Genomic DNA, 24,443 nt, shown 5'->3' on the forward strand with positions numbered 1-24,443 from the left:
GAATGAGGTGATCTCCAAGGTCCCTTCCAGCCCAAAGCACTTGGGATTCCATGAAGTGGGAAGGTGTCCCAGCTGGGGGCTGATACACCCCTTTGAAATCAATGGAACCTAAGCTACAGCTGTTGGAAGGACAAAGGAAAACATGTCAATAAAAACTGTATTTCAGCCCAAATTTTATTCCTACCCCATTTATGCCCTGCTGAAGGATGGGAACACACCAGTAATTGGGTGGCTTTCAAATACAGAGAATTGGTTTAAAAAACACCTTAAAAATGGGCAGGGAAACAAAAGATTCGGGGTCACAGACGTCCTCCATGTAAAGCCACAATAAAAACATCCTTTTATATAACAAGAAAGGAATGAACATAGAAAACTGCAGCCTTAAAAAACACCTCCAGAATAAGTTGCAATGTATTGGAATTTGTCAGATTAAACTATTTTAAGGCAAAATCGTCCTGTATTTTCCTCCTTCGCTTCCTCAGCTGGAGGATCAAGTTCTGAAACACCAAAAAGTCTATTTAAAGAACTGCTCTGATTTTGTTGTTTATCCCTCAGATATAATCCCAAATCTAACATGGCATCAAGTCCTGGGAGAGCATAATCCCTACACGGATTTAATTGGGTGCTTGAGAGCCCAAAGTAGGTGAATTAAAATTCAGCACAGAACAGCCTCGAACTTGCAGAATTAACACAAAACCTATTTTACAATAAAAGATGAAGCTTCCAAAACTCAAAGCATGAATTTCACCTTATTCAGATGGTTTTTAAAGTATTTTATAGGAAAAACATTTTGAAGCTGAGGACAGCTGTTATTCCCAAGTATAAAACAGGATTTAAGCAACACATAACTATCAATTCCTGACAGTCAGTGCACGTTCAGTGTTCCCTCAGGAACACCCATCCCACTGGAAACCTCCCCAAATTCACCAATATGCCCAACCAAAGCCTTGCTAACTGGAGCAAATTTAAGAACTGGAGACTAAATGATGTAACTTCGATTAAAAAAAAATCCTGTTCCTCTACCTCTTAAAAGTGGAATCTTTCAAGCAAACGCTGTGAAGTCAATCAAAAACCCCCCTCAGCAAACAAATGAAGCCCATGCCCAAGTGTGAGTCAGCTCCCACAAAGCCAGTGGGATTTCTGGAGCCCTGACATCCTTAATTTGGCCTATAATAAGGATTTATACAAAGAATATTCTGTTTTCCTCCCAGGAAATTAATAACCAGAACATAAGCCAAAAAGCTTCCCTAGTTTTCACAGGCTCCAGCCCAAGTTACCCCTCTCCTACGTCACTGAGTGCAGCAGGACCCATGTAATCCAATTCTTCCAACATTTATGTCAGTCCCATTGTTTTTTTTCCTAGAACTGCAGCCCTTAAGCTGCTCAACTAATCAGACATTAAGTCTGAAGGCAAAAACCCACCAAGTCCTGGGCAGACTTTGCCCTGTTCCCATTGCCTATCCATATTTATGGAATAAAAGCCAACAATGCACCAGGAAAACCCTGCTCCCAGGCCTTGGACAGCTTCATTTTGGCAGCTGGGGACTGAGAAGGGATGTTATTCTGTTGTTGTTATTATTATTTTTAATATTTTAATTATTTTCCTACTAAGCCTCACCAGCCAGGCAAAGGTCAACAGAATCTCTTCTAACGTCCAGGTCACTCCAAGAGAAAACAGGGGAGAGGGAGAGATGCTGCCTGGAACCAGCCTTTTGCAACACCCAAAATTTGAATAAAGAGAAATTATCTCTTTGCTTAAGCAGTAGAGACACATATAGGAGTAAAACTGCCCAGAGAGGTTGTGGCTGCCCCATCCCTGGAAGTGTCCAAGGTCAGGTTGGACAGGGCTTGGAGCAACCTGGGCTAGTGGAAGGTGTCCCTGCCCATGGCAGGGGGTGGCACTGGATGGGCTTTAAGGTCCCTTCCAGCCCAAACCATCCTGGGATTCTGTGACTCTCCATAGGATTTGGAAAAAACCCACAGTAACCAAAAAACCCAAGAGGAAAAGCATGTTAAGAAGTTAAATAATTCCCTTTAAATCTCCATGGTGGTGGTGGCAGCTTTCTAATTAACAGAGTGTTTTAATACATCCACTGCTCGAATTTCAGAAAGCAGGGAATGCCTTTAACAACCTTGTTCCCAGGGAGAAAATGAGGACAGAATTCCTTAGAAATGCAAAACTGAAAAGCTCTGTTAAAAACCACTTCAGCAGCTCCAAGAAAGCTGTTGACAAACAGCTCTTGTAGTTATCAAAACAGGTTTCCAGAGCCTCTAAAACTCCTCTGTAAGGATTCTCCAGAGATTTTCCCCAGGGGATCCCAGTGAAAGTGATTAAATTTGGAAGCCCCCACATCGACTTGGGGGCTGAAAGGGTCACTTAAATTTTCCCCTCTCAACAGCTCCCAACAAAACACCAAAACATATTTAGAATAAAGGAAACTACCCAAAACTGGAAAGAAAAATCCTGGTGCTAATCCAGGTATTTCCCAGCAGCACCAACCAAACTGTTCTTAGATCAGTTAAATACAAGGAAGAGCTCAAAGTATTTGGAGAGGGAAGGAGAGAAAAGCATCCCCGGGATTCAAGCAATTAGTAACTGCACCAGGAAAACGACTTCCTGCTGAAACCTAAAAACTGAAACCAAAAAAACTGGAACAGCCAAGAAACTGGAACATAACTCAGGAAAGCAAATCAGAGGGAGGAGGATCTGAGGGCACGGGAGGCACCAGCAGCATGCTGCATTCCACAGTGAAGAGGGAGATGTGCAGGAATGATGTGGAGTGCATGGAAGCCTTTGGAATGCAGCCAAACACTGCCATAACCTGTGACCACATCAGGATGCTCTAAATAAGAGTAAAGACACATAGAATTCCATGGAATTTTGGAAGGGACCTTAAAGCTCATCTCATTCCACCCCCTGCCATGGGCAGAGACACCTCCCACTAGCCCAGGTCACTCCAAGCCCCATCCAACCTGGCCTTGGACAATTCCAGGGATGGGGAATATTCATTCTTCCTAAAAATTTTACAACCTGCACCCTGGAAGAGCTGATCATTCAAACTGCCTTCCCACAGCCCCCTAAGTCACCCTCTCCCCAGGGATGATGCTGGTTGGACTCCAGCCCTGGTAATCAGAACGCTATTGTGATGGATTCTGTTATTTGAGCTGCAAATATTTAATCAAATTTAATAAAATTGGGCTCCACGACACAGAGGTTTTAAATTACCAACACAAAGCCAGAGCTTTCGGTGCCAAAAATCTGAAAAGCTCACCAGCAATAAAGAACTTTATTTAGGATGGGCTCCAGCCTTCCCTGCCTTTTGTTTACACCAGACTGTTCAGGAGCCTTTCTTCTCCAAGCAACTTAACATTCTTGGCACTGGGAATTCTGCAGGATCTCGCTGTGCCAGAGCCTGACGTGCTGTTGCGTTGAAAGGAAAATAAAAGAAAACAAGGAAAAATCCCCAAATTCTGCCCTGAACTTGTTTGTATCCCAGAAGATTAATGCTGGTACCCAAAAAGGACAAGTATCAGCCTTCTGGAAAACCCAAATCAGCCCCACATCTTCCTGTTTGAAAACAACCCTGCCTTTGGTTGCTTCCCTTTCTTAATAATGTGATTAGATCCATTTATCAGCCTTAATTCCCCCTGTCTGCCAGGGTTTTATTCTGCAGGAGTCTCAGGGAGAACTCAGGCTGGGAAGCAGCACAGGGGCAGATGTGCAGATGTTTTCCTTCTCCTTCCAGAAACCCTGGGAGCAAGAAGGGTGATCCCTCCTCAAACCCAGCCGGAGAAGGTCCCCGGAGGGGATGAGCTGGGGAGGCTTTGGAGCATGGCAAAGTCCATCCATACTGTGGGAATGATTAACAGCCCAGGAATGCATCACCTGGTTTCACAAGGCATAGGGAAGAGCTAAAAACCTCTTGGAATCAGGCTGGCCACAGGGATGGCACCAAGGGAAGTGCATGGAAATGCTGGGATTGCCCAGAGGAGCCTGGGAGGTCTTTCCTCCCCCAGAGGCAGAGATTGGAGGATGCCCTGCCTTCAGCAAATCCAAGGTTTTGGAGTCCTTCAGGAAGGACACAGGCAAAAGTACCATCCCCAAAGGTCCAGGGGAACCCTTCCCAGGGAAAACCCACATCCTGGAGCCAATATCTGATTGCCTTCTTGTGCAGCTGAAATGTTTGGCACTTGTCACCCAACCAACCCACCATGCCTGGGGAGGGGGAACAGATGGGAATGCAACCATGGATCCACCCATGGATCCACCCACGGATCCCTCCAGCAGGCCACGTGCTGTGGTCCAGAATGAGAAATTCCCACAGACCTGGGAGGCAGGAGGCACAGGGAGCAGTGTGGAAGTGGATTTTTTTCTCATGAATGAACAAAAAAGTCCAAGTTTACAAATGTCACAAGAATTTCCTATAAGGGTGGGGAGGCCCTGGCACAGGCTACCCAGAGAAGCTGTGGCTGCCCCATCCCTGCAAGTGTCCCAGGCCAGGCTGGAGCAACCTGGGCTAGTGGAAGGTGTCCCTACCCATGGCAGGGGGTGGGACTGGATGGGCTTTAAGTTCTTCCAACCCTTCCATCCCAAACCATCCTGGGATTCTATGAATTGTGTTAAACCATTCACTGCACCTTAAACCTGCTCCACTTCTATTAGAAGAGCTGCCATAAGAATACCCACAGCCCTCCCAGAAGGAAAGGGAGGGTTGCCAGCTCTTGGGAACTGGTTTAGGGCACTTGATTTGAGCCAAGACTGTAGTAAATCCACAGGGAGATGTGGCTGACACTCCATCATCATTCCTGATTGCAAGGACAACACAGCTTTTGACTCCAGGTGCTCATCCCTCCCTGTCTCTTCTCCCAGGGAACAAGCAACAGAACAAGAGGAAACGGCCTCAAGTTGCACCAGGGGAGGTTTAGATTGGGATACTGGGAAAACTTCTTAAGAAAAGGGTGGTCAGGCATTGGAACAGGTGGAGTCAGCACCCTCTGCAGTGCCCAAAAACCACGTGGATGTGGTGCCTGGGGACGTGGTTTTGTGGTGGCCTTGTCAGATCTTGGAGGTCTTTTCCAGCCTTATCAACTCTGTGAGCTTTCCAGAAAAGTGGTTTTCTCTGATTTCCAACACACAGCTCTGTGTCCCACCCACAGGAGCAGCTCTGCTCCCTGCCTGGCTCTGGAAGCTCGGCCGTTCCCTGAAGGCAGCAGCCGAGGATCCCAAGCTGGCAGGCTGGGAGCTGAGATATGGAGCTGGGGATCAGGGCCAACCCAAGCAACCTGGGTTACACAGTGCAGAGCTGAGAAACAACTGACCTGCCCAGAAAACCCAGCCCAGACAGGACTGTGGAGGGGGGAACCAAGTCCTTGCAGGAAGTCCCGACGTTCCACTGGCAGAAACTTTTTTACTGACTTTAAGTATAAACCTGCCAGTGAAATGCCAACCCCCAGAGAAATCAACTTTTCTCGATATTTTTCTCACTGAGCAAAAATATACTTGGGCTTCAGACACCCAGATCTCTGTCTTAGCTCTGAATTCGGGAATTTGCTGGATTTTTGCATGGTTTTGGAATTTTTATGACTTCTTAAAAGCACCAGATACAGCTGCCTGTGGTTATTCCAGTTCTGCAGCTTCCTAGCATTGCAAAGATAAAAATGCTGATCCACACGTGCCGTTTCCTACACATTTCCACCACTGTTCTTGACCAGCATGGAAATGGGAGCTGGTTTGGCAAAGCTGCACATGTTATCTCCCAAAAAAACCCAAACCCAACATTTGATATGATTTCTGTACAGTAAATGGGTTCCAGGATTGTTTGGATGCTTCAATACAGCCTCTCCAAGAGGAGCAGATCAACAAGCAGCAATTCCTTCTTCAGTTTGTTTGGCAGTCAAGTTCAACCTTCAGGCCCCTGGGCTAAACTGGGAAATCTGAACATAACCTGTCTCCTGCTTTTCCTCCTGGTTTCTCTAAAATCTTAAAAGGAAGCTCCTGAGATCCCTGGGGACAATTTGCTGCCTCGTGTTTTGAGGTGGAGACAGTCTGGGTCCACACCTTGGAGCTCTGAGACCACAACATCTCACAACCTTTGCCACACGACACCCGCAGCAGCTCCAGCCTCCCAGGAACACCGAGCACAGAGCCTGGGAAATAAACCACCTCCTGAAATGCAGCTTGTTGGGACCATAAAATCAAATCAGGGGACCAAATGTGCCAGCGAAGGAACGAGGGCCTACCTGTTTTCCGGAGCGGGAAGTCGTCTTTGGAATCGTACATCCCCAGGACCGGGTGGTTGTAGGTGCCGGATACGCCGCTTTGGGGAGGGGAACTCTGGTCCAGAGAGCTGTGCTGGGTCTTCCTGCACAGGAGGAAAGACAAGGAGAAGCTTTAGAGCAGGGACACACACAGGGGACGAGCGCAGGGTCTGGGATCTCAGCGCCCAACGGGGCAAAGGCGAGACTTCAGTTCTGGTTTTGTCCTTCTGGGCACTCACAGGAAAAAAGACCTAAAATCTCATACACAGGGAAGCAACTAAATTTAATTTTCAGTGTAGGAATCACCCTGTGAAGGTATTTAACCATTAGTATAAATTCTAAGCCTGTACTTGAGCTGGGTTTTGCTAAGTCATGTTCTCGAATCTAAGCACGGGTGTTGTCATCCCCTCAACCACGGCACAAACAACCAATTTCCCTTCTCAGAATAAAACCAGATTTAGCAAAGTCAAACCCAGATTTTCAGCACAGGCTCACAGATTTAAGCTGGCCAAGAGCAGCCAAAGGTGGTCTCCTGCCTTTCCTTCGCTGCCTCCCAACCCAAGGGCTCAGCAGAGCCAGGGCCAAAGCTCTCAGCACCTTCCCAGCTGAACTTCTCCAAGCTGATAATTTATTGCTTTGTTTGAGCAGGCTGCTGGAAGTAAATTACAGTCTGTTTGCTGAGGATATTAAATAATGAATGAGTTTTCTCAGCCTCCCACCAGTCTGTTGGCTGCATCTTTCCTACTTAATGACTTGTGCCCAGCTCTGCTGTTTCTCAGGAGCTCTCCCAACCTGGGAGAAGTCTCCAGTTGGCAGAGGAGCTACACCAGCAGAATGACTGATTTAGCCATACAGGTGACAGTCACTGGGTTCTTACAATTCAACTCTCAATGAACAGAATTTAAACCCTCTGTTTCTTCTAAATCCTAAAGAAAACGGGACCACAGAAAGCAGCACTCTGTTAAAAACCAGAATGGAATATTTGAAATTTTACAGTGTCTAAAAACCAGGCATTGATGGAGACCTTGGTTGAAAATATGCTGATACAAAAGGTTCTTTAAGGAACAAAAATGAGCCATTCCCAATTGAAAACTGCACAGATTCATCCAATTCCCTGAGCAGTACCAATCCCAAATCATCCCATTCCTTGAGTGCAAGCTCAAGCCAGAAGTCTGGGGAGATGCAGAGCATCAATTCCACTGCAAGTCAAACCCTTCAAAACCAAGGGGCTAATGAACAACCATCAGGAAAACGCATTGAATTTTCTACATGATTTTTTTACCAAAAAAAAAAATCCCTCTGAGAAGTTCATTTGAACATCTCCATCCCCATTTTCCACACCCACAGACCTTCGGGTGGAAGGTGTCCCTGCCCATGGCACAGGGTGCAACGAGATGGGCTTTAAGGTCCCTTCCAACCCAAACCATTCCATGAGATCTTACCAGGCAGTGTGATCCACTGTGTTCTCCCAACCCTCCCTCTTCACACTCCCGATTTCCCTGACTCCTGGGGCTCCCCCAGGGTTGTATTTCTCCCGTGTGACATTCCCAGCCCCAAACACCCACCCCGTGCTTTAACCATCACCTGCCAGCAAAGCACACCCCAACTGACGGATCTTTGAATCCCTCCCGAAAACAGAAGGGGCTTTCTCTGCCTGGGATCTGCTCCATCCATGGGAAGGTAGCACAGAGAGATGTTTCACTCCCAGGAAGCTGCAATCCCAGAGCCCTGAGCCCCCTCCTGTCCCACACTGACATTTCTGGCTCTGCACGAGCAAGAGGCTTTTTTTTTCCTCCTGCCTTTTTTTTTTTTCAATCATGACTTCAAGCACACAATTGAGTACATTGAAGTTCTTTTCATCCCTTTATAGGGAATGTGCAGGAATTCAAAGGGCCTGTTTTGATATGCTCTGGGGCTGCTGAATGACAGAGATTGAGCTCTGCAAACAGGAACACATTCCATGGCTTCAGGACTGGGATGTGACGCTGCTCCCAGCAAAAGGCACTGCTCTGCATGTCTGTTCAAGAACTCCAGAGTTGTTGAAGGAGAGGAAATGGTACATAAATGGAGCCTGCAGGCATTCCTGAAAGCACATCCTTTCGTTTCAGGCATCCCCTGCTCTCTGAGGTCCTTCAAACACCCCTGTGCAGATATAAACTTGGACTCGATGATCTCGGAGGTATTTTCCAACCTTAATGATTTTATACTTTATGATTTTATAATGATTTTATACTTTATCCTTCAAACATGTTCACCCAACATACACTGAATATACCTTCAAACATATGGACCTGTGCTGGAATGTTTTGTGCACATAGGGTGGAGACACCTGGGAAGGTGGGAATAATGTAACGTCAAATTTAATGTCTGATTTCAAGTATAATTATATCTCTCTACCTCCTCACCCTGCAAACACTCAGTTAAACTCCCTTTTAACATGGAGTGGCTGATTCCAAAGCATTGCTGACAACTTCCCAGGGAAATCCCAGCCTTGTTTGCTGAGCCCAAGGTGCTCCTGCCAAGCCACTCTTAAGGATCTCCCAGAGCAAAACCTCCTGGGGGCTGAGCTGTCCAGTGGGCTCAAAATCCACAGGAGGGACAGACTGATCAGGAAATTCCAAAAAACCTCTCCTGCTGTTGCCTATCATGGAATTTCAGACTGGTTTGGGTTGGAAGGGATCTTAAAGCCTATCCAGTGCCACTCCTTGCCATGGGCAGGGACACCTTCCACTAGCCCAGGTTGCTTCAAGCCCCGTCCAACCTGGCCTTGGACACTTCCAGGGATGGGGTATCATCCTAGAGGTCTTTTCCAACCTTCAGGACTTGGTGATTCCATGACAGCAGGACATCTTTCATGTCACAGCCACTGCCATCATACCCTCAGGAGATGCTTTTTTTCCAAGTAACGCTTTCAATTTTTTTCAAGCAAGGAATTCACAAACCTTAATAAGACCAAAAGGAAGTGCTTAAAAGCTGGTGTGTCATTTCCAAAGGCTCTTGCAGCATCTGGTACCACTTAATTGCCTTCCCTGCTCACAGTGGGAGCATGGGGAGCATCTCCTGCAAGGCTCGTTTGCGTGTGTTCAATCCAACCACCACCCAACTGCATCACATGGCAAGTATGTGGGGACATAAATATCTCTAGAACTGAGCTGGTAACCTATGAGATGCCATATAAATAAATACTAATATGTAAGGAATTTAAAGGTTCTTTGAAATAGAACAGAAAGGAAAAATCTTCCTCAACTCCTGCCTTAAGTGAAGGGTGCGTTTCCAAACCCTCCACCCCGCTGCCACGTGCCCTCCCTCAAGGCTGAGCTGAGCAACTCAGCACTGACACAGGCCCTAAGAAAGATCTGTGAGGCCTCTGAGGCTCCTCCTTCCACCCTGGGTCAGAAACCAGAAGACCAACCCTCACCCCACCACAAAACAGACGAGGGAATGGGCCTTAAATCCATCAGAAAAAGGAAGGATCCTTGTGCAATGGTTTGTGTGTTGTCTCTACCTGCTGGCATCCCTAGAGCATCACAGGAAGGGGATGTTGGGATTAATGAGTGCCATGAGGAAACTAAACAATATATTGGTGCTCAGAAAGTCCTCAGCATTAGCTTAGAACAGGGCAGGGAACATCCTGAAACCCCAAACACGAGGAATAACCTCCTGCATCACCCCTGGCCCTGCAACACAGAGAATGCCAGGATGGTTTGGCTTGGAAGGGATCTTAAAGCTTGGGAGGGACCTTAAAACCCATCTTCTTCCATGCCCTGCCATGGGCAGGGACACCTTCCACTAGCCCAGGTTGCTCCAAGCCTTGGGCACTTCAGGGATGGGGTAGCCACAGCTTCTCTGGACACTCTTAATTTTTATTGGCTTTCTACCATTTCTGGATTAACTGTTATTTTAACCAACCGTTAAACAGAGAACATGAAGGCTCGGAGACTTCAACCACCTTTAAGAAAATCCCCAAGTCTCAGATTGGATTTTCAGAGATGTATTAAAACTGCTCAATCTCCCTGGACTGGAAGAACATTTGAATTCTTCTGCCAACTCCACTTCAGCAGTTCTGTCCTGGCTCAGAGCTGGGAGAGCTTTCAAATTGCATTTCAGTTCAGTTTCTGGAATTTGGAAACATCTTCTGTCTATGACCTCATCCTCCCTGTACACATGTTCAGTTCTTAAGACTTGAAGCACTGTCAGAACCTCAGCTCGAACACGAATTTCATGGTAAAATGAGATGTCCTTCATTTTTGTCGTTCAAAATGTCATTAATTTTATTCTTACTAATGACAACATCTGAAGCACTTCGGTTTTTTATTCAATGGAATCGTAATGTTACAGCAGTGGAAGTTTTCAACTCATCTCAAATTTCCTGCTTGTCTTTTATACATGGAAGGAGTGATTTTCTGAAGCTGAAAGTGGTTTCTTGGAGACCAACAGCTGAAAATTTCCAGCTGAAAATTTGATTTTCCAGTTGGAAACAGAGATACTGGGGCAGTTGTGATTGGAAGTGTGGACAGGACTCACTGGATGTTTCCAGAAAGAGCCAAATAAACAAACCTTCCCACTTTGAGAGATTGAGATGAGCAGAAAGTGTTAAAGGCTTTAAAATGGGAGGTTGCTCAACTATCCTGATCTGAAAATCAGTGAATCACAGAATCTCCTGAGTCAGAAGGGACCCACAAAGATCAGTGAAATCCAACTCCTGACATGAACAATTATTCCTCAGTTTCCTGAAGTTCAAGTTTTATAACACCTGAAAATCAAACCCTGGGTGAAAAGCTGGACAACTTCTCCAGGGTCACGTGTAGGACTTGTGAGTTGGAATAACTGTGGATTAAAGACAGCAAAGGCCTCAGCGCACAAAACACCGCGACCGTCCCGGCCGACACGGCAATTACTCCAACTGAAACCCTCTGGAAAGGGCACTTTGGGAATTCTGGTTCATTCCATGAGCACATCAGGCCTATTCCCCACATCTCCAGCACCTGGGAAGAGGCTGGATGCCAAGGCCAAGCCCCACTTACCCGTACCAGAAGCGAGGGTCACTGGAGATGCAGTGGTTGAGATTCCGGTGGGCCAAGGCCTTCTTCTTATTTAAGACAAATTCCTGCAATTTCATCTTCACTTCTGTGCTTGCCACTGCACCTGCGAGAAAACGGAAAATAAAATAAAATACAATCAAGGTTTTTTAATCAATTCCCATCCTGGGAAGAATTTGAAATTTCTCCAAAGATTCAGAGTTAAATCTTTGATTTCGAGCCCAAAAGAAGAACTTTGCTTTCAAAGGGAAAAGAACAAAGTGCCTCCAGTAAGGAGTCCTCCTTTTTTTTTTTTTTCTTCTTTAGCTCTGCATAGAATCAGAAGTTATGTTTGAAAATAGGGATGTAATCAGAGCTTTAATTTCACTTTATTTCAAGGATTTTACACTTGGACAGAAGACACTTGGAATAAAACACTTGTCCGAGGTGTTCCAGCTCTCTTTGAATCAAAGGCATTGGAGAAAAAGGGTCTTGTGGAAACTCCAGTTGTTAAAAGTCACATCTGGAAGCAGGAGGGGAACGAGCCCAATGTCTCACATGTAGATTTTGTCTTGAAAACTCCTGCAAAGAGGGACCTCTTTGTCCCAGAGTCCCCGCGCACACTAATTCCAATTCACTTCCCAGGGTCCCGCCTCCCGCTTCAAACAGAAACCCCAACGTTTCACGAAGAAACTCAGTGATTTTTGCAGAGTTAAAATGTCAGCTGTGCCATTTCTCATCATGATTCCTCTCCACAACGGAGACCAGGCTGTTTTCCTGCCCTGATGGATCCAACTGCTCATTGGGTTGACAGCCCAGACTCCCAGGCACAGCTCCTGCCGGAGCGGCGCATCCAAACTCTGGCACCAGGACACACAGAAAATGATGCTTCATCTACACCAAGGCGTAAAGCAGGACTTCCAAAGGAAAATATCTGGGCAAGGAGGGAATGAAAAGGCCATGAAAACTGTCTGCTCTACTGGGAATAAAAACTCAAAGATCACCCCGTGGTATTTTTGGCTCCCGGACCCTCCTCGACGACATGGTGACATTTGACACACAGGGGGAACAATTCGTGGTCTCTCCTCAAGAGGAGGAAACTGCAGCATTTCTTATCAGGCAGAGCCTGAGGGTGAAATATTGTTCAAACTTTGAAAGAGTGCTCAAAAGCGTAAAAATTCCCCTTTTTGGAGCCCTGCATTTCACACTCGCTCTCCAAACACGGGTTTGGGGGAAAGTTCAGCTGAGGAGCTGGAGATAAATTCCTGAGCAGCAAGACCAGATGACGTGACAAATTCAGGCTTCAAGGCCTTCTCTCTGCAAAAAGTGTCTTCTTTAATCCATCTTTAAAACAACCCAGTGTGGCTGTGTCCTATCAGTTCGGGATAAACCCGTTCTTTGGAAGACTTGAACCTGAACAGTTTAGGATGGGGAGGGTTACAAGAGCTCCCCTGGCAGGTTTCCTTTCAACTGGAGGTTGAAAGGCCCCAGATACTATAGAAGGGTTTGGGATGGGAGGAATCCTAAGGATCATCCAGTTCCATCCCCTGCCATAGGCAGGGACACCCTTCCACTACCCCAGGTTGCTTCAACCTGACCTGGACACTTCCACAGCTTCTCTGGGCAACCTGGGCCAGGGTCTCCCCACCCTCATAGCCAACAATTCCTTCCCAGTATCCCATCCAAGCCTGTCCTCTGGCAGTGGGAAGCCATTCCCTTGTCCTGTCCCTCCATCCCTTGTTCCCAGTCCCTCTCCAGCTCTCCTGGAGCCCCTTTAGGCCCTGGAAGGGGCTCTCAGCTCTCCCTGGAGCCTTCTCTTCTCCAGGTGAACCCCCCCAGCTCTCCCAGCCTGGTTCCAGAGTAGAGGTGTTAACAAGGAGGGAGAAGAAACTCCACCTCTATCCCACACTCTCCACATTTCAGATTAGGACAATTTTAGCTGCGTTGCTCCAAATTTTCCGATGTGCAAAAAATAACTTGAGTGTCCTCAAGAGCTGAGGTGCTCTAATGATTCTACACCACAGTACTTCTTAACTAAAAAGTAATTTAAAAATAAAACCGTAGCCATGGGAACAGGAGCTTCAGCTTAACATCCCCAAAATCTTTTTCATTTTTCCTCTGCACCTCTGGGTTGCATCCAAAAGGCTCTTTGATCCCACTTTACAGAGACTCCGGTTGGATATCAGGGAAAATTTCACCACTGATAGAGTGGTCAAGCATTGGAAAGTGCCCAGGGCAGTGGTGGGGTCCCTGGAAGTGTCCAAAATACATATGGATGTGGCACTTGGGGACATGGGTTAATGGTGGTTTTGGCAGTGCTGGGGGAATGGTAGCACTTGATGATCTTGGAGGCCTTTTCCAACCTTGATGATTCCAAGAATGCCACATTCACACGCAGGGAGCGGCACAGTCAACATTCAAGTCATTTTTTTTTTTTTACTCTCACAGACTTTCCTATTAGAAAAGTTCTTCTTGGAGCTTTATCTTATTCTTGCTTCCCAGACAGAATCCCACCTCCTGGTACCCCCTTCCACCACTTCTTCCACCAGGAGCTCCTTTATTCCCTGTGAAACGAAGACCCAGCGAGTGGAGGGCACAACTTGGCGAGGCTTTGTTCCTCCCTTTCACTCCTAAAAGAAACCAGAACAAGCAGCCCAAAGTGTCTCTGATAAGGGAAATTGTGAGGCCATAATGATCTCATCAAGTGCATAATGACACGTGGGAAGGGCCCCCACAATCTGCAACCTCCTGAAAGAAGCTCCTGCTGAATGGAAACACTTTAAAGGGAAGAACTGAGGACTCGACGACGTCTTAAAAGGAGTGGGATTCAGAGGAGTGAAAGAGAGAAGCAATGCAGGGTGCATCTGGTGTTTTATGGGCTTAATATTCTGCCTCCATTAGGAATGCTGCCAAAAATACTTCAAAAAATGTTAAATCAAGGGAAGAGAGGCCAGGCTTCCTTTTGAAAAATGCTAAAAAGGCATTTAGTGAGACAAAACTGGAGATAAAGCAGAGAAATACATTTCTCTCTTCCCCTCCATCCCTCCCAACAGTTCCCTGTGCAGCCCAGGAACTCACAGAGGTTCCTCCAGGTTTAGAAAGAGCCTTTCTGGCTCCCACTCCCCTGTTCTCCCTGTCACCACCCAAACAAGGGAGCTTTGGCCACTTACTCTCTTTTCCTTTCTCCTTGTTTTTCAGCTGCTGAAGTTTCTGCTCCCGGTGCTGCTTCTCCAGCTCCTGCTCCTGCCGGTGCTGCTCCAGCTTCCTCTGGTGCTCCAACAGCTCCTGCTGGTGCTTCATGGCCAACATCTCCTGTTGCTGCTGCGGAGAAGGGAAGAGGGGAGAAAGAGCAAATTAACACCCTCAGCCTTGCCAGGGCTAAGCCAGAGGCTTTTATCCAGGGCTTTAATCCATGGGAACGAGGAGGAGCATCCTGGTCAGGAAGAACCTTGTCTGAGGACACAACAAGAAGCTTCTGCCCAAACAGGGGCTTCCCAACCCCTTTGCTGCTGCCAAAGGATGAGGCTGGTGCCTGGGCCTTCATATTCTCTCCACTGTCTGCTTTAATTAAAACCACCTTCAGTATTAGCTGTTGTCCAGAGAAACTGTAGGAATTGCGGCTGCCTCATCCCTGGAAGTGTCCAAGGCCAGCTTGGAGCAACCTGGTCTAATGGAAAGTGTCCTTGCCCAGGGCAAGGGGTTGGAATGAGATGGGCTTTAAGGTCCTTTCCAACCCAAATCACCCTGGGGTTCTGTGACTAATTATAAAAGAATTGCTTCAATGTACAGAAAAATAATTCCTCCAATAAGCTCTCCAGGAAGGATTTACCCTCTCGACTCACCCACATTCACAGAATAATCAAGAGACCTGATGCCTAATTAAGGTCAGGCTTTGCAAAGCTTCCTTCAAATGGGATGTTCAAGGCTGGAAGCACCAAAGGCTCCTGCTCCAGCCCAAGTCCCCCCTTGGGTCTCCAAGTCTCGGTACCTGGAAGTGGACTCATCAACCTCCTGGAAATTTGGGGTGGATCTCCTCACCCCAGGGGATCCTATTTAGGTCCGGAGGGAATTCCCCTAGGGACTGAAGGTGGTAGTTTGATCTGCTGTGCCCTGGGGTGGTCTGTGTGAGAGAACACCCCGTGTCCTGACAGGAGCACACCAGGAAGAGCAGGTGACAAGTGACACATCCCAGCAGCTCCGGGAGGTGGGAATGGATCTCCCTGGGGCTAAAAATTCCTTCTTCTTTAAGAAACCCCCCTGAAACTACGATTTACCACCTCCCAATTTTATTTGCACCCTCTCCAGCACGATCCACGCTGGAGCCAGCTGTGTGGGCTGCTCTGGCTCCTGCAAACCCCCCGGAATGCCGGAGCACTCCAGCTCCCACCGCCCGCCCCACACTCTTTATGTTGGCAGCTTATAAAGTAACAGATTGATTTGGAGCTGGCAACCTCCAGCTCCAAACCCCTGCCTGCTCCAGGGAGGGATGAGCCTTCCCCAAGGCTGCACTTAATGGGAGCCTGTGCTTGGATACCACCCACCGCTCCGGGATCACCAAATCCCAACGTGGAAAGGGGTCAGAATCACAGAATCATGGAACCCCAGAACATTCTGGGTTGGAAGGGACCTTAAAATCATCTCATTCCAAGCCCTGCCACAGCCATTGAGACAGGGAACCTCTCTCCAAGAATATCTCAGTCCATCCTTCTCCAAACCCTGCACAAAAGGCTCCCACCCCACGGACACCGATTTTTCCTTCTCCTTGAGCACACTTTAATCCCTTTAATTGTAATTCTCGGGGTGTCCTGTGCAGGACCAGGAGCTGATGATTCCTGTGGGTGCCTTTCAACTCCAGAGTTCTGTGTTTCCCTCATTTATTTGTGGCATTGTACATTCGGACCACCCGACACTTCATCTGCGGGTACACTAAAGATACACCAAAAACTCCACTATTCTATATAAAGATTAAAAAAAAAAAATCATCTAAGAGGTATTTCCAATCTGCCTGGCTATCTGCTGGAAATTTTCCCTGGAGGAATCCCTGCTGCGCCTGTTCCAAGCAGGCAGACTGTTGTAAAACACCGGGATCCAGTTCTCTGCAGTGATTGCACCTAAGCTTCCCTTCCCGATCCCGCGGAATTTCATGCAAACAACCCAAAATCCGGGCGATAAAAACCTACAAAAGGAGGAGGGGGAAAAAATAGAGAATTAAAAAAGAAAATAACCCTAGTTATTTTTGTTTTCTAATTAAGCAGCAGCTTCTACTAACACATCTCCATTTGGAAAAAGAGGATCTTTCCCGACTTCCAACAAGTCCACCACATGGTGGGCTCCCAGAACCTCGCCGTGGAAAGTATGCAAATGAACAATATTTAATGCACAATATGGTAAAACAGGTTTTGTTATTTTTCTGAAATCAGGAGCCTTTTCTCTCCATCTGCAGTCTCCTTGGCTTTGCAGGCTCTGCTTCCTGCAAGGGTTTACATACATTAGGCTGCTTTAGAAGGAGCTGTGCTTTCACTGACATCTGGAGCGAAATGGGAATGAAAAGCCCAATTTGGAGCTGGATGGTTTAGGGAAGTTTCATTAGGGATGTATTGTCCCTGCTCGTTTTGACCCTGGTTTCCACAAAGCTTATTCTTAGGAGAGTTTTTTCCTATTTGTTTCCAAGTTGAAAAAAAAAGAAAAAAGAAAATGAAAGAATGAAGCGACGTCTCCACGGAAAATGAAAGGAAATCACTGTTGGTGTCTGGGAAAATGAGCAAAGAAAACCCACCCAGGTGTCTTCTCAGGGCAGGAATGTTTCTCCACACTTCTCAGGAGCTCTGATATATTTAGACTGCGTAAGTAGGGAAAGGTTCTTCCCCCAGAGGGTGGTCGGGCACTGAACAGGTTCCCCAGGGAAGTTGTCCAGAGTTCAGGAAGCATTTGGACAATGCCCTCAGGGACAGGGTGGGATTGTTGGGGTGTCCTGGACAGGGCCAGGGGTTGGACTCAATGATCCTTGAGGGTCCCTTCCAGCTCAGGATATTCTGTGATACAAGAAGTTGTCCCACGCACTGAAACTTCAGGAAAACATCCATTTGTAATCGAGTTAAAGCAACTGAGGCAAATCCGAGCAGGCAGTGACCATTCCCACCCCTGTGCCCATCACACAGTGCTGGGTTTATTCCCCAACTCTACTTCCCAAATATTTAAATTGCATTACCAAGTGAGACACTGAGGGAAGCCCCCGGATTTGAGACTCCGCCTGAGGAGCCCACGGTGACAGACACAAACCCTGCATTAGGGAGCTCACAACATCTGAATTAGGTGCTCTTGCCAAAATCAATATTTGTAAATATTTATAACTATGGGGATTCCTGCATATGTTTAATGTCACTGCTTCCACTGTTCAGGAAAACTGCACAAATGTTCAACTGTACCTGCAGTCAGTGTTGCTGCTGCTCCTTTAGCATATATGAATATTAATAAAGGCACGAAGGGGCATGGAGAGCATTTCCAGGTATTTATCAACTGTCAGCGCTCCAGTGGATTTTGCCTTCACATTCCTCAATTGTCTCCAGTCCTCCAGCGTGTCTACCTGGAATGGGGACTGACACCTTCTCACTGAGGGCTTTGTCACCTCCCACTGCACAAAGAAACCTCTTTTTCAGGGAAGTGCAGCTAAAACTGTTCCCTTTGGTTGTTACAACACCTTTAGTTGTTTCAACATCAGCAGAACGGCAGCGCTCCAGGAACTGTGGGGGGCTGACACCAAATCCCATTTCCCAGGGGGAATGGGTTTCCTGGAGACCTCCACAACCACCTCTCAATCTGCTGAAGGAGTAGCCAAGCATGGAGGTCCTTCTTGCCCCTCCTCACTCTTCCATCAGGAGCCAGGCACTGGTTTGGGTGCAAATGCCTTGATTTAAGGCAAATCAGCTGCCCCCTGCTTTGAATTATCCAGTTTGTGAGGGTTAAATCAGGTATTTAAAATGATCTGGAGCTCAGGGTCTGAAAAAATGAAGTAAGATCGTGGGTGATGACGAAGAAAGAACTCGCCCAGAACAAACACCCCAAAAAATCACCAGCTGTAGGTGGAAGCAAAGCACGGATGGCACTGGATTTCTGGGATAACTCTGGGTTGGGTTATTCCAGAGGGATCTCAGTGCTGGCTGGACTCTCTGCCTCATGTTCTCCCCATCCTGTTTACTGAAGTCTCAGGCTGCAGCTCCAGTTTCAGGACTCGCTCCCTTGGCTCTGGCGCAGCGTGTTTGGGATTTCTCCTGGAGCACCGGAGGCCAGTCAGGATTAATCGGCTGTACTGGGAGATGGGGTGGGGGGAAAACATTGTGGTTTCCAGCAGAAGCCAAGACACAGAGATCTGAAGGAATGAGCATCCATCATCCCTTCTCCTGGGCGCACACCCAGCGTGCCCCGTTCCCGCCACCAGGCAGAGACGGCCGGAATCTGCCAGGAGCATCCCGGGCAGCTCCGCAGGGACACGATCCGGCCCAGCCGGCAGCTTCCTGGGCAGGAGGCTGATCTTGGGCAGACACATCCCACTGGGAATGTCTGGTGCTCGAGTTTACGAGGCTCAGGTGTCTCCAGGAGCGGGAATGCCAGTTGTGTTCCCTCCTCTCTGGCCCCGGGTGATAAGATCCCACGTTCTTACCTCAGCACCTTGCTATGGATGTATTATGTTATATCCCGGTTTCCTTCCCTCACCTCTCCTGAAAGGCTGCAATACCTGCACAAGGACAGCACTGAGAATGCTTTTGGAAGTGCCTTTGCTTCCTGACTCCCTCTCCAGCCTTTCTCAAAAGCAGAGTATCCAAGAGCCTTTCCATTTGCAGGATCCAGCACGTTCAGTTCCTTCTCCCATTTTCCCCTTTAAAGGTGAGGAAAACTCCTTTGTGTTTGCCTCTGCTGGGCTTTCCATGGTTCTTACAGAGGGGGAGGGAGTCAGGAGCAGGGAACACCCATCCCATCATGGATGGCAACAAGTAAATCAAAGAACCGGATTTAAATCACTCCCTGGAAGCCAAAGAATCATAGAAATTCCTTAAAGGAGGAGCCCCAGATGTTTAATGCTAAATAAGAGATCCAACCTCAGCCCTTGGAGGAGCAGTTACGTCCTCTGGGAACTGCTCTGGGGTTCAGGGAGCAGAGCAGTTGGAACGGGAATGTTCTGCTAAAAACAGCAGGATCCACTTGGGGATTTCCTCACTCCTGCCCTGAATCTCTTCATGTTCTCTAACAATTATCAGTTCAAAAATCAGATAAAACTGGAGTTGAATATTCAGGTGTGGGAACTGCAAAATGTCCCTTCTGCCGCTGTTTACTTTGAAATTTCAAACTGAATTGCCCCACACAGGTTTTACTCCAGAAAAATACAGAAAATTCTGCTCCCTCCAGCCAAGAAAACGTGAAGACACCCAAAGGAAACCTTGCTTTTCCCGATTTTCAGTAGGTCTGTAAGGACCAGTGCAGACCAACTTCCCTGACTGAGCACTCCAGCTCCACCAACAGTGGTTGGATGGGAGGAAGATGCCTGAATTATCCCAGGACTTCTTCAGCCAAAGGTGTGCAAGCTGCTCCGTGGATTTGTTGACAAAACCCACCCCTCTCCATGCAGATTTATCCTTGGAAAAGTTCCTGACTCTGAAGCTGAAGGAAGTCCCCACCCAGCCCCTTCAAAGAGAGCAAACCGGTCTTCCCAAAGCTTTCCCCAGGGTTACTTCCATCAGACGTGGAGTTTTGCGGGATCCAGGTCTAAGTCTTGGAGTGGGCTCTGTGCACCAGGAAAAGGTCACTGGGGGGGAACAGGAAGCCTCTGGAAACAGAGGGAGAGCGTTTGAGCGCACTGAAGTCGTAACGAGGCACAAAATGTTCAGTCTGGTTTTTTACCACTGGCTGTACCCAGCTGCAGCTTCCTAAGATGAATAATCCTGTCATCTCGGAATCCAGACAGAGGAGGACACCTGGTATCTCCAGGCTTTTTAAGTTCCTCCAGAAAACAGGGCAGGCTGTGAGGAACAGGCGCCCCGTGGAAGAGCAGCACCAAAATGAGCAGAGAGAGTCCCACAGAGGGAGCAGACACAGCCAGAAACGGGAGCTGGGACCCACAGAGGGAGCAGACACAGCCAGGAATGGGAGCTGGGACCCACAGAGGGAGCAGACACAGCCAGGAATGGGAGCTGGGACCCACAGAGGGAGCAGACACAGCCAGGAACGGGAGCTGGAATATGGGAGGGTGAGGTGTAAGTTTGCCCTTCCAGAGTCCAAGGGAAGCGGATGCTTTGCAGGAATCAAGGTGTCCCTGGCCTGGGGACACAGGGAAGGTGAACCCAGCACAGCTCCAAGGGATCAGCAGATGACACCAACCCCCTCAGCAGGACTGGAACATGCCCATTTTTTCCTGTTGAGTGGGAAGGCATATGGAGAGGCCCCGAAGAGAAGCTCTAGGCACCGTCAGGGCTACACCAAGAGCAACTAAAAGATGATGTGATTTGGGCCCAATGAGCTGTCACAGAATCATGGAATGGGTCGGAAAGGACCCTAAAGCTCATCCCATTCCACCCCTTGCCACAGGCAGGGACACCTTCCGCTAGCCTAGGTTGCTCCAAGCCCTGTCCAACCTGGCCTTGGACACCTCCAGGAATATCCTGCAGGCCATTCCAAGGGCAGGTGGCTCCATATGGAAGGAAAGAGCAGTTTCTCCCTTCAGGATCCACATGACAACTGTCAAGTTGAGACACCTTTAGGGAAAAAAATTTCATTTCTCTACAGTGCAGCAAAAGCTGATGGAAGATTCCTTGAAAGACTTTTACCCTCTGGAACCAAAGGAATGGCCAGAGCTTCACCCCTGAACAAGAGGCCAACACCTCTGATGTGTTACTACCCTCACTCCAAGCAGGAAATCACTGTGTCCATGGAAAGAGAACAATTCCAGGATTGCTTCAGACCGAACATCCTTACAAAGCTCCTTTCCCTCTTGCTGCTTCCACGCAAACTTCCATGGGAAAACTCCCTCTCTGCTGAGGCACATAACATCTTTTCTCAGATGACAGGAAAACTGGGAGTAGGATTGCATGTCTTCAGGTCAGGATTGCAGGCCCAGAGGCTCAGCTGGGCTGTCCCACCACCGCCAGGCCACTCTGGTGTGTCCCACGTGTGCCCCTGCCCGTGTGCGTCAGCAGCCCGGAGGAGTTTCCGGGTGTAGCCATAAAACAGCCGGAGCTGGGAAGAGCCCTGCTCCAGGCTGGGACACAGCACACGAACCACACTCCCCACGACGTCCTTCCCTTCTCCACTGAGCTCACACCACCTCAGGAGCCTCTGGCCCTGCCAAGGCACCGATCCTGCTCCGCTCCCATCGTCCCTCTCCAATCCCTTGACCAGAAGGCAAACGGAAAAGCTTTCGGTAACTTCCAGCTGATCTTGGCCGGGAATGAGTGACTCAGAAAGGAAAAAATTCCCTGCCATCCCTTCACAACCAAAGGTCAGGCAAAGCTCACAGGGGGACCTGCGGAGAGGCTTTCCACGGCCTTATTCCAGGCTCCTGATTCCGCCCTTGGGTTTGTTCGGGAAGGCAGACTGCAAGGCCATAAACATTGCCACACATCTGCTGAGGCACGTTGGGATGGAAAATCCATCTTGGGAAGTGGCTACAGGAGAGAGGAACCTCTGCCCCCGGTGCTGCCCGGCTCCGGTGGCCTCTCCGGCACCGCGCTCCAATGTCGAGCCTCGGGAATCTGCAAAGCTGAGCTGGAGCTGTGAGACACCTTCCCTGCTCTGGATGGTGGAGAGTCTTCCAAAGGCTCAGCTTATTTTCCCCAAACACGTCAAGGTTTTCACAGGATCATCACAGGACCACAGAAGGGTTGCGGTTTAAGGTTGGAAGGGACTTTAAAGACCGTCTTGTTCCAACACAGGCAGGGACACCTTCCACTAGCCCAGGCTGCTCCAAGCCCCATCCCACCTCACAGCAAAGAACTTCTTCCCAACATCCAATCCAAACCTGCTCTTTCTCAGTTTAAAGCCATTCCCCCTTGTCCCAGCTCTCCACACCCACATTTTCTCACCATGCAATGAGCCCACTGGCCATTGTAGAGCCCTTCCATAAATATTTTTTCCCTCACAGCCTGGTCCTCTCCAAACTGCAGCACCTCAGAGAATTTGGCCCCTCTGTGCGAAGGCCAGAACACAATGTCTGTAAGAGCAAGGACTGGGACAGCCCAGGGAAGGGATCACATGCTCAGACCGTCATCCCACCGGCTTCTCCTCCTGATGGCCAGATAATTATGGAATCCAACCAAGTTCTGGGAAATGCCAGAATTTCAGCTCTTAATAGGAAAAAGTTATCTACTGGAATAGAAAAACAAGCAAGGCATGCCAGCACTTTCCAAGCCAAATTTCACTTACTTGAGAAGACTTTTAAGATGTTTCTTACGCTCAGGCTTTGTCTGGGGGGTGGGAAGCAGAGATGTCCCCCCTTCTTCCCATTGAATCCAACCAGTTCCTCTCTTTCCACCAACATCAGGGCAATAAAGGGAATAAAACAACCCCAAACCACAATTCCTTCTGAATGGAAGACACTGAAGACTCGGAGCTCCCCAAGAGCTCTGCATCTTCATTCAGGACTATTGCTATTCCAAATTCCACAGCTCAAGCCCCAGTGCTTCACTTACAGAGGATAAAATGGGGTTTATTTGCTTTAATATCCCCCCTGCTCCCTAAAGGAGATGGACAGCTCAAAGTCCAAATAAAAAGCTATATATTGTAGTTCTCTGGACAAAATCATCCCTTCCCTGCACCTACAGCCACTGGAACAGACACAGGTGCTAGTTTCTGAGATCTAAAAGTCATCTCAGTGTGGGCTGACTTACGGATCCAAATGCAAGAGGGATGTTTTCCCAAGGAAGATGCATCACAGGAACATTTGGTGTCAGGTTTGGGGGTTCTTTTCTTTGTGAGGTGTCACAGGGTTTATTTCAATAAGGTGTTGTTTGATTTTTAAGGCAATTCCAGTCACACCGAACCACTGGAGATCACTTTGCAGGCCATCCTTTAGTCCAGGCTTAAATCATCCCTATTTTAAGTTTCTCATCCAGCCAAGCATCCACATGAGAGGAAGAAATTCATTACCTCATGGTCTGCATCAAAATGTGGCTCCTCAAAGTCACATCCCAGGTCCTTCGTCTGACCTGAATCAAAGCTTTCACATAAGTGAGAGCAAATATGTTCCCATCACCAGTGCTTTGAGCTTCTCCATGAGCTGGGAACGAGCCTTTCTTATTTTTAAAAGATAAATCACTAAAGGCACACGGAATTGCAAGGAAATAATGGAAATATTTGTCACAGAAGTTCCCTGATCCTTTCCCCTTGAGTGCACCGCGTGATCCACAGAGCAGGAATGGTGCATGGACAACTGTGCACATAGAAAAAAAGGGGGATACAGAATAATTCTATTATTATTCTATTCTATTACTATATGTGTGTGTACACCCAGATACACATACTATGCCTCTAGGAGTGCATCTATAAATGTATTTACACCCAAGCACCTCTGTCCTGACAAGGACCCACTAAGGACAGGGTTTGCTCTTAATCAAACCTCAGACAGAAGCAGCTCTTACAAACCCAAACTCTCTGCCCTGAAAAGTCTGTAAATAACACCCCATTAACTTTTAATCCCACCTTCCCCACTCTGACATGCATTTTGTATTGAAATGCAAGTTATATAAGGTTGAATCGAGGCTGCTTTTTAATATTACATTAAGGCTATTTACCATGTGCAGCACTAATCCCCCTTTGCAGGAGGAGCCTATTAGCAATTCCAAAAGCTCCCGTTGCCATAGCAATGGGCCAGCACTGGGAAATATTTATATAATGTCTAATGTTTGCACTGTGCAACAGCCATCTTCCAAACTGGACTTCCAGCTGATCCCGGGCCTGTTCCCTCCCTGTCCCACACAGGGCAAAGCCTAATTCTGGAAAACCTGGGAGTGTGCAGAGCTACCTGCACCCACTGCCCCTGCATTCCCTGTTCCTGCAGGGAATGAGGGCCAGGCATTTGGGCTGCACCTTGTGCTGATGCCAAACGTCCAACGAGCAGTTTAGAGAATCAAGGAGTATCCAGAGTGGGAAGGGACCCACAAGGATCACCAGTCCAGCTCCTGG

At 47.9% G+C, this 24,443-nt stretch overlaps 1 protein-coding gene across 1 annotated transcript in view; it reads right to left on the reverse strand.

Annotated features, from left to right (window-relative positions):
• Positions 1 to 24,443, reverse strand: part of HDAC4 (histone deacetylase 4) — a 176,043-nt gene that overhangs the window by 67,857 nt on the left and 83,743 nt on the right. Inside the window, exons 4-6 of the mRNA XM_029964418.1 lie at positions 14,447 to 14,597; positions 11,283 to 11,403; positions 6,241 to 6,362 (exon numbers count right to left, since the gene is read on the reverse strand). Coding sequence (XP_029820278.1) covers positions 6,241 to 6,362; positions 11,283 to 11,403; positions 14,447 to 14,597 — 394 coding nt within the window. The remainder of the gene's footprint in view (positions 1 to 6,240; positions 6,363 to 11,282; positions 11,404 to 14,446; positions 14,598 to 24,443) is intronic.

Source organism: Manacus vitellinus, unplaced genomic scaffold (genome assembly GCF_001715985.3).
Source record: "Manacus vitellinus isolate BGI_N305 unplaced genomic scaffold, ASM171598v3 scaffold_71_pilon, whole genome shotgun sequence".
In the NCBI taxonomy this organism is placed as follows: Eukaryota; Metazoa; Chordata; class Aves; order Passeriformes; family Pipridae; genus Manacus; species Manacus vitellinus.